This window comes from Anabrus simplex, chromosome 1, assembly GCF_040414725.1.
Source record: "Anabrus simplex isolate iqAnaSimp1 chromosome 1, ASM4041472v1, whole genome shotgun sequence".
Lineage (NCBI taxonomy): Eukaryota > Metazoa > Arthropoda > Insecta > Orthoptera > Tettigoniidae > Anabrus > Anabrus simplex.
Window position 1 is genome coordinate 1,235,516,425 of NC_090265.1, and position 13,904 is coordinate 1,235,530,328.

General features: G+C 38.2%; 1 protein-coding gene across 3 annotated transcripts in view; it reads right to left on the reverse strand.

Annotated features, from left to right (window-relative positions):
- The window catches only part of LOC136858225 (N-acetylated-alpha-linked acidic dipeptidase 2), a 277,870-nt gene that overhangs the window by 124,864 nt on the left and 139,102 nt on the right, over window positions 1-13,904 (reverse strand). For all 3 annotated transcript variants that reach the window (XM_067137610.2, XM_068225454.1, XM_067137611.2), the window contains exon 3: window positions 1,598-1,751. In XM_067137610.2, coding sequence (XP_066993711.2) covers window positions 1,598-1,751 — 154 coding nt within the window. The remainder of the gene's footprint in view (window positions 1-1,597; window positions 1,752-13,904) is intronic.

Below are 13,904 nucleotides of genomic sequence, written 5' to 3' on the forward strand. Positions count from 1 at the left end.
TACAACAATGGACTCTTCATAGTAACGGATGCAGCTAGTTACATGATTAAATCGAGGACAATGTTGAAAGGTATTTTATCTCATTTAATTACATGTCACACATGGACTCCATCGCAGAGCAGAGACTATTTGTCAGTGCTGTCTGTTAAGAAAATATTTGTAAAAGCTCTACCAAGGGTTCAGATATTCAGAACAATATCACCTGATACTCCCTTACCACCATAACCTATTTTAATGCGCTGGGGATCATGGCTTAAGACTTCACTCTATTATCCTGAACATTTAACGGAAATTAAGTTGTAAAAGCATTAGATCCTAATGAAACAACAGAGCTGGCTCAGCAAACTTTGCCAAACAAAGAATTAGAAAGTAATGTTGTATTTATAACAGCTCATTTTTTATTGTCTTCCTAAAGCTGTTACATCATTGGAAGCAGTTGGAATTCCTTTACACCAGTCATTTGCAGAATCTGACATAATCATGTCCACTTTAAAAACAGTTCCACGGGTTGTAGGAGAAACAGTGGAACAGAAAGTAAAAAACGTTCTCTCCAAAAATCCTAAGTATAATGTACTGCTTGAAATTGTACGTAGTCCATGTGCCGTTGTGTGGATCATGCTGGGAAGAAAAACATGATGAAATTACAACAGGAAATGATATCAAAGTGCCAATCACTGGACTAAATTAATTCTTTAGTGGAATGTTAATTCCTAAGTGAGTATATGAAGCTTGGCTCTTGTTTATTGGAAAGGGCGTAGAGTGGGCTGAAAAAAGGGAAGCAAAGCATCCACAATACCAATAAAAAAATCATTATCTACAGAACAGTTAGCAGCTTTTGTGACTGGCTCTGTCACTTCGTGCTTTGTAGAATAGAGTTTTTCACTCTACAAAGCCTTGCTGAGGGACAACATGAAGATTTGACCATGTAAAACATCCATCACTCCCCAATTGTTAACTGCAATAGTAAAGAATTCACTGACGATTAGGCTGCACTTCAAAATCAATGGAAGATAATTTTATTTTATGGAAATAAGCTCAAATTGATGATGCATATTTTGTTGCATTAGTATGAATTTTTTAGGGTATAAATGCATACATATTTATAGTTTTCAGGGCATGAACTTCCGAACCAAAATCATTACACATACTATCCTGAGTAAGCAAGTCCCAAATATTATGGATAACAAAAGAAAATATCTTAGTAAAATGCAAGTGGAATTTTTGATGTGAAAAGTCATGGCCCTTTGGTTCACATTTCATGTAAAACTGAGGTCCCGTCGCTGTGATCACAATATCGTCATGGTTTTGTTGTTTTTATCTTGTTGATAAATCTAATACATAGAGAAATTCTCAAGGAGTCATAACTGAGGCAATTAAGAAGAAAAAGTAGAGAAAACAGTGAGAAGATGCATCTGCAGTAGGAAAGACCTTTGGAATTTTAGGACAGAAAGTACATACAAGAAAAAAGAAAAGAACCATGTCCCAGAAGAAGATGAAAGAAAATTATAACATCTACAATATGTCAAATAGTCTTTAAAAATAGTATTGTGACAGCACAGGGAAGATAAATATAAAAGAACATGAAAGACATACTTACTCTATTTGGTCTGTTCCTGTCATAGTATGACAACAGGACTGTTGATGGCTTCAAAGAAACTGAGTCAAAGCCCAACTCCGTAAAATGTTTTAATAAAAGACGTGCTTGGTATTCATTGCTGGAAATATTTCCTGTATTTGAGTTTCTAAGATCACTGTAAAAAAAATAAGGCACCATTAATTATCACCAACATTATCACCAACCATCAACATTTTTGTCCCCTTAGAGCAGTTAGCATCATTAACTGCCATCCTCAGAAGCTTGCGTTCAATTTCTGGTACTACCAGAGATTTAAGAATAGCATGAGAGCTGGTATGTGATTAAAATGGAACACACATCTCACCTCCATTGGGCGTGTGGCTGAAAAGAGCTGCACAACCTCGGGATGAGGACACCAGTTTCCTTTACTATCGATGATTTTTTATGAGACTATAAGACTGATTCATGAAAGTTAGTATTCAAGTTAGTGAAAAAAGGCAAATCCAACAAAATACAGAACACTGGGTTTTCAGGCAATAACAAAATTGGAAACACACCAATTAAGAAAAACTTAAGACTAATTCAACATGTTTGCTACAGCTGTGTATGTTAATGCAGTATCATTCCTATAGTTTGTATTATTCCATTCTATTAGCTTTCTAACATAAGAACAAATGAAAATACATAATCATATTTATTGGTCTGAATCTGATATGGCTCAGTTAACTGCCACAGTACAAAATCTAAGAATACATGGAATATTCAGACAGAAAAAAAAAAAAAAAAAAGAATAGGGAGAGATTCATAGCACAAATAGTGATTGTGGTGATGAGAAATATTTTTTTGAAGTAAAATAACAAAATTATCAGCTCCCTCTTCATGACAAAAGGCAGAGACAATTCTAGAAAGACAGAGAGGAAAGATGTATTCCATATACTGTAATTTATTAATCATCTTGAACAATGAAAATGTAATCTGAACCAAAACTATGTATTTTTATAAATGTGTGAAATGAACTTTAAAAAAAGTGTGAAAAAAGAAAGCTGTGACACCTACCTCTATGTGCTCACCACACACAACTTAAATAATAATAATAATAATAATAATAATAAAACATGAAAATATGTAACAAAACCGTTTTTCTTATAAGAAGGTGGCATCACTGAAACCCCATTCTCAATCAAGTTTGTAATCTTCCTCGCATAGTGGTATTCTTGAATTTAACACTTCATATGCAATATTAAGCGACATGTAATGTGAATTTCTCAATGACAAATGTGAATTTAGCTAACATAATCTATACAAAGTCACATCCAAGGGACCTCTGAACAAATGGAGAAAAAACACAATATTATTGGTATACGTTATAAGATTATACAAATAGTACAAATAATTTCAGTGAAATGCGTAAAGAAGCGACATTTCCAACACAAAAACAGCTCAAAAAAGAATGAGTGCATGGTACTGTATAACTTCCTCCTCTCAGGCACCTTAAACATTTCTCAGAAACAGTTAAACTTATAAATATACCTACAGTAATGTTTGTTATGGATATCCATAGGGTTTGTATCTACCTGTGAGTTAAATTTTATTTTGATAATTATCAAAATTATTAAATTATTAAATGCAAGAAACATACAATACCATGCGTTAATTGTATTTTTGAGCGACTATACAACCATTAGGGCTTAATTGGTTGCTATTTGCTTTACGTTGCACTGACACAGATAGGTCTTATGGCGACGAGGATAGGAAAGGCCTAGGAGTTGGAAGGAAGCGGCCATGGCCTTAATTATGGTACAGCCCCGGCATTTGCCTGGTGTGAAAATGGGAAACCACGGAAAACCATCTTCAAGGCTGCCGACAGTGGGACTCGAACCCACTATCTCCCGATTACTGGATACTGGCCGCACTTAAGCGACTTCAGCTATTGAGCTCTGTGACACTGGTTGATATAGTCAAATCGACAATCAAAGTAAACGTGAGTAGGTACCGTACCTTCTCCGTCAGCAGGTACCATTATCTTCTACGTATATTTTGTTGACAATCTATGGAATTGGATAAATAGGAATCAATAATAATTGCTCCTTCTTTCGGTATGTATGAGTTGGCGAGAGCCCATCAACTACTTGAAAAATTGACACTTCAGCATCGTTCATCTTATTAACAGGAAATTTCTAAGCAAAAACAGATTGTGATCTTTCTTAACAACATTTTTCTTCATGTGTTCATTTCCAGATAAAGATGGACTACTTACACCTGAACCAACAAGTGCTGTGCTGTATATCACATTTTCAGGATGATAAAAAAAAAAAAAAAAAAGGAGTACCCATGGTGCTACAGCCTTGATAGGCCTTGGTCTATTAAGCAGCCACTAATCAGCCCGATGGCCTACAGAGTACGAGGTGACGCATAGTCAGTGCAACGAATCCCCTCGGTCGTTATTCTCGACTTTCTAGACCGGAGCCGATATCTCACCGTCAGATAATTTCTCTTTTGCTCTCAAGCAGGCTGAGTGGACCTCTAACCAACCCTCGCATTCAGGTAAGAATCCCTGACTCTACCGGGAATCAAACCTCTGGGTTAGAGGCAGGTTCATTACTCCTAGACTGTGGAGCTGGCTCTCATAATAACAACAACAACGACGAAAGAAAAGACAATGAAAACCCATCCCTCCCGATCCTAATGAATTGAAATATTTTTTGCAATATGCCTTTCACTGAGAAAATAACTTCCCAAAATTACATACCGTACATAATCCTGTATGGGATATGGATGCTTGAAATTTTTACCCTTTGCAGCCCATCACACGCCTTCTCCCAATGCTTTTCCCAAACCCTGGCGAGATCACACGTGCGAATTGTAGCACACATGTGAACTTGGCTCTTTCAAATCAAATCAAATCAAATCAAAATCTCTTTATTTGGTGGCAAATGGTACACTAAAATACATTATTGTCAAGCACTAAATTTTGAATTAACAAGAGAAGAAGAAAATTTTCCTAGAATACAATATTATACAATTTACGCTAACATTTTTTTCTATTAAACACACAGCTCATCCTTAATAAATTAATATTGTTTACAAAATTCTACTTATAATATCTCCTGTACTTACAAACATAGTTAATTCATATACAGTATGTGGAATTACTTCATATAATACTATACAACTGGTATAAGATCAAAATTTACATTGCATTTATTTATTTATTTATTTATTTATTTATTTATTACTCATTTTGAAACCTAAGTAGCATAACGACCTGCTGCATCTTAACCAGAGCCCCTTTTGCCACCACTTTTCAGAGTTCCTGAAGGGCCTTCACAGCTACCGTAGCTGTCCCAGGGCCCTCGAAGTCCCCACTGTACTTCACCCCTACAGGCAGTCTCCTACTTTGGCTGTCCAAACTCCTTAGACCAGGGGATGGAATTAATTTATTCACACACATTTTTTTATTTACAATAAACTGCACCGGTCGAATGCCCTCTAACACTTCATTTATTTTCTCTGTTGCTGTTTATTCTCTTCTTGAATATCTGTACAGATTTTGGAAAAGGATCAAACACTACCCCTGGTAAACTGTTCCACTTTATCATGCCCTTCCCAATGAATGAAAATTTACCCCAATCGCTTCTGCTAAAATTCCTTCTAATTTTATACTTGTGGTCAGTCCTGCCGATATAATTATTTTCCAACTGAAGCCTCTCACGGATATCTCCCCATGCTTCTTCTCCTGTATAGGCTCTATATAATGCTATGAGTTTAGTTTTTGCACTTCTCTTAGTTAGAGTTTCCCTCCCAAGTTCCTTTAGCATTTCTGATACACCACTTTTTCTCCTGAAATCCCCTGTTACTAATCTTGCTGCTTTCCTCTGCACACTATTTCTTTTATTAGGTATTCTTAGCGAAGATCCCAAACACTGTTTGCATATTCCAATAATGGACGAACCATACTTAAGCAACTTTTCTCGTTTAATTCTTTGTTGCATCCTTTAAGTAGCCTCATTATGATATGTAACAATCTGTATGCTTTCCCAACAGTGTCATCCACATGACCTTTCCAGTGCAAATTACTTTCAAATCTCACACCTAAGTATTTGCACTTGCCATCTTTTGGGATAACTACCTCATCCAAAGTATATTCAATTCAGTTTTAAAACTCCAGTTTGTAAATGTTGTAACAGTTGATTTGCCTCCCTTAACCTTCATATTATTTTCTTCAACACATTGTTGGATACTCTCAAGATCCCTCTGTAATTCTGAACAATCCTCAATGTTATTTATTTCCCTATAAACAATTATGTCATCTGCATACAATCTTACTTTTGATGTTATATTTTTCCCTAAATCATTTGCATATATTAAGAAAAGTAACGGACTGATTATACTACCCTGTGCAATTCCCTTCCAAACTTTCTCTTCCTGCGATGCATTATTTCCTACTTTGACGTTCTGAACCCTTGAATTTAGAAATATTTTTATCCAATGTGTAACCCTTACGTCCAATCCTATTCCCTCCTGTTTCTTTAATAATATTCCATGTTCCACTCTATCAAAGGCTTCGGAAAGATCTATGGCTACGCAATCTAACTGGCCTCCTGAATCCAACTGATCTGATATGTCCTGCTGAAATCCCACCAGTTGTGCCTCACAAGAAAATTTCTTTCTAAATCCATACTGGCTCCTCATGAACCAATTTTTATCATCACATATCCCTCTGATGTACTTTGCTATTAAACTCTCCAGTATTTTACAAACTATACTGGTCAGGCTGATTGGTCTGTAGTTTTCTGATTTATTTTTATCACCCTTTCCTTTATAAATTGGTATTATTATAGACTCCTTCCATTCCTTTGGTATTACACTATCATTTATGTCATAGTCAAAGAGAAATTTTAAATAAGGCACCATGTACCACCCCATTGTCTTTAATACCTCCCCAGTAATTTGATCACTTCCTGCTGCTTTTCCTTGCTGAAGGAGTTGGATTTCTCTGAAAATATCTTCATTTGTGAATGAGAAGCTTCTTGTTTCCATATGTCTCTCTCTCTCTTTCTCTCTATCTTCTGTTTTGGTTTCCAACTCCTGACAATCTTCTACTGAATCTCTGAATTCCTTACTAAATAGGTTTGCTTTCTTAGTATCTGTTAAATAGTGTTCATCTCCTTCTCCCACCATTGTAGGAATTTAGATTCCTTTTCCTTTTTGATTCCTGATATATGAATACAGTTTTTTCCATTTCCCTTTGTGGTCATTACCTCTTGAAGTATGCTATTCATATAATTTTCTTTTGCTTCCTTTTTCACTCTATTCACTCCCTCATTAGCTGTTTTCTAGTTTCTCTACTCTCCCTACCCTCTTTGATTTTCCGGTTTACTATTCTACATTTTGTTTTTAATTTTCTTATTTCCCTTATATAATATACAGGGTCTGAGGTCATTTTACCCTTCTTAACAGGTATAAATGGTTCATGGTGTGGGGTTACTGTAGTCACGTCCTAGCTCGTGAACCATGTGCAACGGCTGAGTGACCTAGTAAGTGGTCCTGAGAGTCGGGATACCAGCTGCTATGGATGGGAGTGGGCATCTCCGACATATTCTGAGTCATGGCCCTCCTTGTGCTCAGGCGGCTAGGACTATACAATTCACCAGTGGTCCATAAATCGTTAGAGGACAGATCCTCACTTGGACTATGTGCAAATACGGTAGCATCCTGCTTCATGAATTTACCGAGCTCAGAACATTTTAAGCAAGCCTCGGACCTATGGGAGTAACTGAGTCCCACTCCCATTTGACAGGCGAGGGACTCGTTGAAAAAACTTGGCGAACGAAATGGAAATCGATGGAGAGCTATCAATATTAATGGGGCTTATGGAAGGAAGAAAGTAGAATTGGCTGAGACAGCAAAGAAGATGCATCTGGATGTGTTAGGAGTAAGTGATATTTGGGTAAGGGGAGATAACGAGGAAGAGATAGGAGATTATAAAGTGTACTTGACGGGTGTTAGAAAGGGAAGGGCAGAGTCTGGGGTAGGGCTCTTTATCAGGAATACCATTGCACGCAACATAGTTTCTGTTAGGCACATAAATGAGCAAATGATGTGGGTAGATTTGGCAGTTGGAGGAATTAGGACTAGAATTGTCTCCATGTATCACCTTGTGAGAGTGCAGATGAGGATGAAGTTGACAAGTTTTATGAAGCATTGAGTGACATCGTGGTCAGGGTCAACAGCAAGGATAGAATAGTACTAATGGGTGATTTCAATGCGAGAGTTGAGAATAAAACTACAGGATACAAAATGGTGATTGGTAAATGTGGGGAAGATATGGAAGCTAATGGGAATGGGAAGAGTTTGCTGGACTTCTGTGCTAGTATGGGTTTAGCAGTTACGAATACATTCTTCAAGCATAAGGCTATTCACTGCTACACATGGGAGGCTAGGGGGACCAGATCCATAATAGATCTTAACCGACTTCGAATTAAGGAAATCTGTTAGGAATGTTCGAGTTTTCCGGGGATTTTTCGATGATACAGACCACTATCTGATCTGCAGTGAACTAAGTATCTCTAGACCTAGGGAAGAGAAAGTAAAATCTGTCTGCAAACGAATAAGGGCAGAAAATCTCCAGGACGAGGAAATTAGACAGAAGTACAGGGATATGATTAGTGAGAAGTTTCTAACAGTAGACAGTAAGCAGGTTCAGGATATAGAAAGTGAATGGGTGGCATATAGGGATGCTGTAGTAGAAACAGCAAGGGAATGCCTAGGAACAACTGTGTGTAAAGATGGGATAAGGCGAACATCTTGGTGGAATGAAGAAGTGAGAGACGCTTGTAAACGTAAAAAGAAGGCTTATCAGAAATGGCTCCAAACAAGGGCCGAGGCTGACAGGGCTTTGTACATAGGTGAAAGAAACAGAGCAAAACAAATAGTTGTTGAATCCAAAAAGAAGTCGTGGGAAGATTTTGGTAATAACCTGGAAAGGTTAGGTCAAGCAGCAGGGAAACCTTTCTGGACAGTAATAAAGAATCTTAGGAAGGGAGGGAAAAAGGAAATGAACAGTGTTTTGAGTAATTCAGGTGAACTCATAATAGATCCCAGGGAATCACTGGAGAGGTGGAGGGAATATTTTGAACATCATCTCAGTGTAAAAGGAAATCATCCTGGTGGTGCTGCGAACAGCCAAGCTCATGGGGAGGAGGAAAATGATGTTGGTGAAATTATGCTTGAGGAAGTGGAAAGGATGGTAAATAAACTCCATTGTCATAAAGCAGCAGGAATAGATGAAATTAGACCTGAAATGGTGAAGTATAGTGGGAAAGCAGGGATGAAATGGCTTCATAGAGTAGTAAGATTGGCATGAAGTGTTGGTAAGGTGCCTTCAGATTGGACAAAAGCAGTAATTTCACCTACCTATAAGCAAGGGAACAGGAAGGATTGCAACAACTATCGAGGTATCTCATTGATTAGTATACGAGGCAAAGTATTCACTGGCATCTTGGAAGGGAGGGTGCGATCAGTCATTGAGAGGAAGTTGGATGAAAACCAGTGTGGTTTCAGACCACAGAGAGGCTGTCAGGATCAGATTTTCAGTATGCGCCAGGTAATTGAAAAATGTTACAAGAGTAATAGGCAGTTGTGTTTATGTTTCATAGATTTAGAGAAAGCATATGACAGGGTACCGAGGAAAAAGATGTTCGCTATACTGAGGGACTATGGAATTAAAGGTAGATTATTAAAATAAAGCAATGGCATTTATGTTGACAATTGGGCTTCAGTGAGAATTGATGGTAAAATTTCTTGGTTCAGGTACTTACAGGGGTTTGACAAGGCTGTAATCTTTCACCTTTGCTGTTCGTAGTTTAAATGGATCATCTGCTGAAAGGTATAAAATGGCAGGGAGGGATTCAGTTAGGTGGAAATGTAGTAAGCAGTCTGGCCTATGCTGACGACTTGGTCTTAATGGCAGATTGTGCCGAAAGCCTGCAGTCTAATATCTTGGAACTTGAAAATAGGTGCAATGAGTATGGTATGAAAATGAGCCTCTCGAAGACTAAGATTGATGTCAGTAGGTAAGAAATTCAACAGAATTAAATGTCAGATTGGTGATACAAAGCTAGAACAAATCGATAATTTCAAGTATTTAGGTTGTGTGTTCTCCCAGGATGGTAATATAGTAAGTGAGATTGAATCAAGATGTCGTAAAGCTAATGCAGTGAGCTCGCAGTTGCGATCAACAGTATCCTGCAAGAAGGAAGTCAGCTCCCAGACAAAACTATCTTTACATTGGTCTGTTTTCAGACCAACTCTGCTTTATGGGAGCGAATGCTGGGTGGACTCAGGATATCTTATTCATAAGTTAAAAGAAACAGACATGAAAGTTGCCAGAATGATTGCTGGTACAAACGGGTGGGAACAGTGGCAGGAGGGTACTCGGAATGAGGAGATGAAGGCTAATTTAGGAATGAACTCAGTGGATGAAGCTGTACGCATGAACCGGCTTCAGTGGTGGGGTCATGTGAGGCGAATGGAGGAGGATAGGTTATCTAGGAGAATAATGGACTCTGTTATGGAGGGTAAGAGAAGTAGAAGTAGACCAAGACGATGATGGTTAGGCTCAGTTTCTAACGATTTAAAGATAAGAGGTATAGAACTAAATGAGGCCACAACACTAGTTGCAAATCGAGGATTGTGGCGACGTTTAGTAAGTTCACAGAGGCTTGCAGACTGAATGCTGAAAGGCATAACAGTCTATAATGATAATGTAATGTATGTAATGTAACATAACAGGTACAAATCTCTTCTCTCCTTCCCAAATGATTCATTCAAATTTAGCCCAAAGTGTATCCACATTACTCCCTTCACTTATCCAACAACTGATTTATGATTTAAGGTAAGTCCCAAATTCATCAACTTTAGTTTTTCTTGTCTTGTGTGACCCTCTTATTAAACCTTTTTGATACTAGTCCTACATCGATTATTACAGCCTATTCCTTCAATTATCTCAGTTTTATCAATAATTTCCCATGGTTTAACCAAGAACACATCTAGTAAGTTACTGAGACGAGTCAGTTCTTGTACTGCTTGTGTGTATTCTCCCTCCCAAATTAACTTATTTGCCAGTTTCTGTTCATGGGCTTCACTTGCAGCTCCATTCCATTCAACTTTGGGCAAGTTTAGATCTCCCCCAATTATTACCCTATCATTATTATTGTTTTTTAAGTGTAATCTACTATTTTCTCAAATATTTCCATGTCTCTTTCCTCTCTTCCAGGCCTATATGTTCCTGTAATTCCCACCTCCTTCATATTATCACAAATTAATTTCATCCCTTTCATCCGTAAACAATTCATGTGAACAATAAGTTTCATTCACCAGAATAAACACTACCCTTCCATTTTATCTCCTCGGTCTCTACGATAGACTGTGTACCCTTCTGGAAATACTTCTCTATTACTCACCCCTTCTCTAAACCACGATTCTACTCCTATCACCACATCAGTCTCATAAGATTCCATCAATGTACAGAATTTTAATTGTTTATTTACTACACTCTTGACAGTTTACCAAAAGTAATCTCAGACCCCCTTCCTCCCTAAAACGTGACTGCTGCAATTGGGTGACTTGAAATTCGTTACTTTCCTGAGTTTCATTTTCTAGCTGACTGAGCCAGCTTGAAGTACAGCTGGTTCTTTCTACTAGTTTTCCTGGTCTCTATTATAACTCAAGGGAGTTGCCTTTTTTACAGTACATATCTTATGATTAATAAAATCTAGAAAAATATTTTCAATCTTTCATTTACCTGAATTGTTTAGATGAAGGCCATGCTTTGTGTAACAGTGTCTCTCGAAACTGCTGCATTCAATTACCTGAGTATTACGAAAATGTTTACAAATTTTAACCATATCTGTATTAACTTTGTCCACCTCAATGTTCATACACATGTCTCTAATCAAATGATGCCTGTGGGGCACGTTCACTACAAAGATGTTAGTTGAGAGAGGTCTTACGGCGACGATGGAATAGGACAGGGATGGAGTGAGAAGGAAGCGCCCATGGCCGTAATTAAGGAGCGCCCCCAGAATTTGCCCAATATGAAAATATGAAACCATTGAAAACCATCTTTACGTCTGCTGATAGTGCGGTTCGAACCCACCATCTCCCGAATGCAAACTAACAGCTACGTGATCCAAATCGATTAGCCAACTCGCTCGGTCCAATTCTGTTTGCTGACATTTCTAAATCTGCTTCCTTCCTCCCGTAAGTGCCACTGATACCGTTAGTGCTTGAATGAACTCCATTTCAGTTTTCAAGGAGTCCTTGAATGTCAAATGAAAATAGGACTTAATCACTCTCACCGGTTCAAGATTTACTGAACCTAAAACATTGTTGAATGTACTAACATGTAGCAATGTCAGTAAATTGTTGTGAAGCAGATTGCTAGCATTGCACACTGTGCACGAGATGCAAGTCCAAGATGTCCGCCATGAACACCCGCAAAGAAGGGCGCTTGCCCCCTCCCTTCCTGGAATTCTAAAAAGGTTGCTGTTCAATTGTTAATATCATATCAGATTATTTCATAAACTGAACTTAATGACAGTCATCTAGCATCTGTTATAACCGGAAATTTCTGTAAACAATTTAATGTTGCTGACAATATATTGGTTTTTATATTGAAGAAAACTGTTAATATGCCCCCCGCCCCCACCTCCATCCCGGAAAGGATCCTGCGGGCGCCCATGATGTCCGCATATACCGGTATCATACAGAACTGGTATTCTGACTTCTAGAACCACATAAATAAACAGACTACGGTACTCAATTGTTACTCATAATGCATGAACTATAACGTGACTAGAGAAATCGCACAAACTGAAAGCAAAGCTGAGATTTTGTTTTTTCTACTTGTTTTTACATTGCACGAATATACTGAAGGTTTTCAGTGACGCAAGGATAGGAAAAGGCTAGGATTGGGAAGGAAGCGGTCGTGGCCTTAATCATAGTACAGTACCAGCATTCGCCTAGTGTGAAAATGGGAAACCACGAAAAACCTCCCTTAATCATGTGTAAGGCGCCTCATTTATATATGTTTGTAACTTTGAGAATTCAAAAGTCTTCTTCTGACGCTTTCATGTTTGGCCCTGTTTTACGGCCGGATGCCCTTCTTGACGTCAACCCGATATGGAGGGATGTAGAAAATTCAAAAGTAATTACACAAAATCGCAGTTAAGACGTTCAGGATACCGTGCACGGTCCAGTTCTCACCATGTTTCTCAAATTTAAACAAAATTAGTCCTTCGATAAAATGTAAAACTGAGATAATAGTAAATTATACGAACAATAGTGAAGTGCAAAGAAGATCGTAAGTTACACAATGGAGTATTTATGTAATGAACACGTTTTAGATAGGACTAGCATCGAATAAAATCAATTAAACACGTGAAATTGTAAATTATACAAAAAAAAATTCAATGGAAAGGAAATCGCAAATTACACAATGACGTACTTAAATAATGAACACTTTCGATAATAGGACTAACATTCACAGAATATATATATTACTAGTGGTTTAACGTCGCACTAACATATCGAAGGTTTTCGGCGACGCGATGGGAGAGGGCTAGGATTGGGAAGGTAGCGGCCGTGGCCTTACGGTACGGCCCCAGCATTTGCCTAGTGTGAAAATGGGAAACAATGGAATGAACTCTTCAGGAATGCCGACGATAGGATTCGAACACAACATTTCCCGAACGCAAGCTCACAACTAGACGGCCCTTACCGCACGGCCAACTCACGCGGTAGATATATTTTTGATAGCCGGATTGTGGTAAGGAAAGTTCCAAACCACGCCTTCCACATGGAAGTATTCGTGTTCGCGACTGCTTCTGCAAGTTAAAACTACTGGTATGAAAGTATACAATGTAAAAAATTTAATAGGCCTAGTAACTATTTTTTATCCGTTTCATGCGTTTCACGAACACTCGTTTCAAATACAATAGCACAAACAGTTTAATTAGACCTGGTGTCTCTGCTAGTTTTAGAGAACTGCAATAAAATAGGAGTTGCCGATGTGAACTGATATGATCTGGAAGGTGAATTAATAATAATGTTATTGGCTTTACGTTCCACTACTTTTACAGTTTTCGGAGACGCCGAGGTGCCGGAATTTCGTCCCGCGTAAGTTATTTTACGTACCAGTAAATCTGCCGACATGAAGCCGATAGATTTGAGCACCTTCAATACCACCGGACTGAGCCTGGATCAAACCTGCCAAGTTGGGGTCAGAAGGCCAGCGCCTCAATCGTTTAAGCCACTCAGCCAGGCT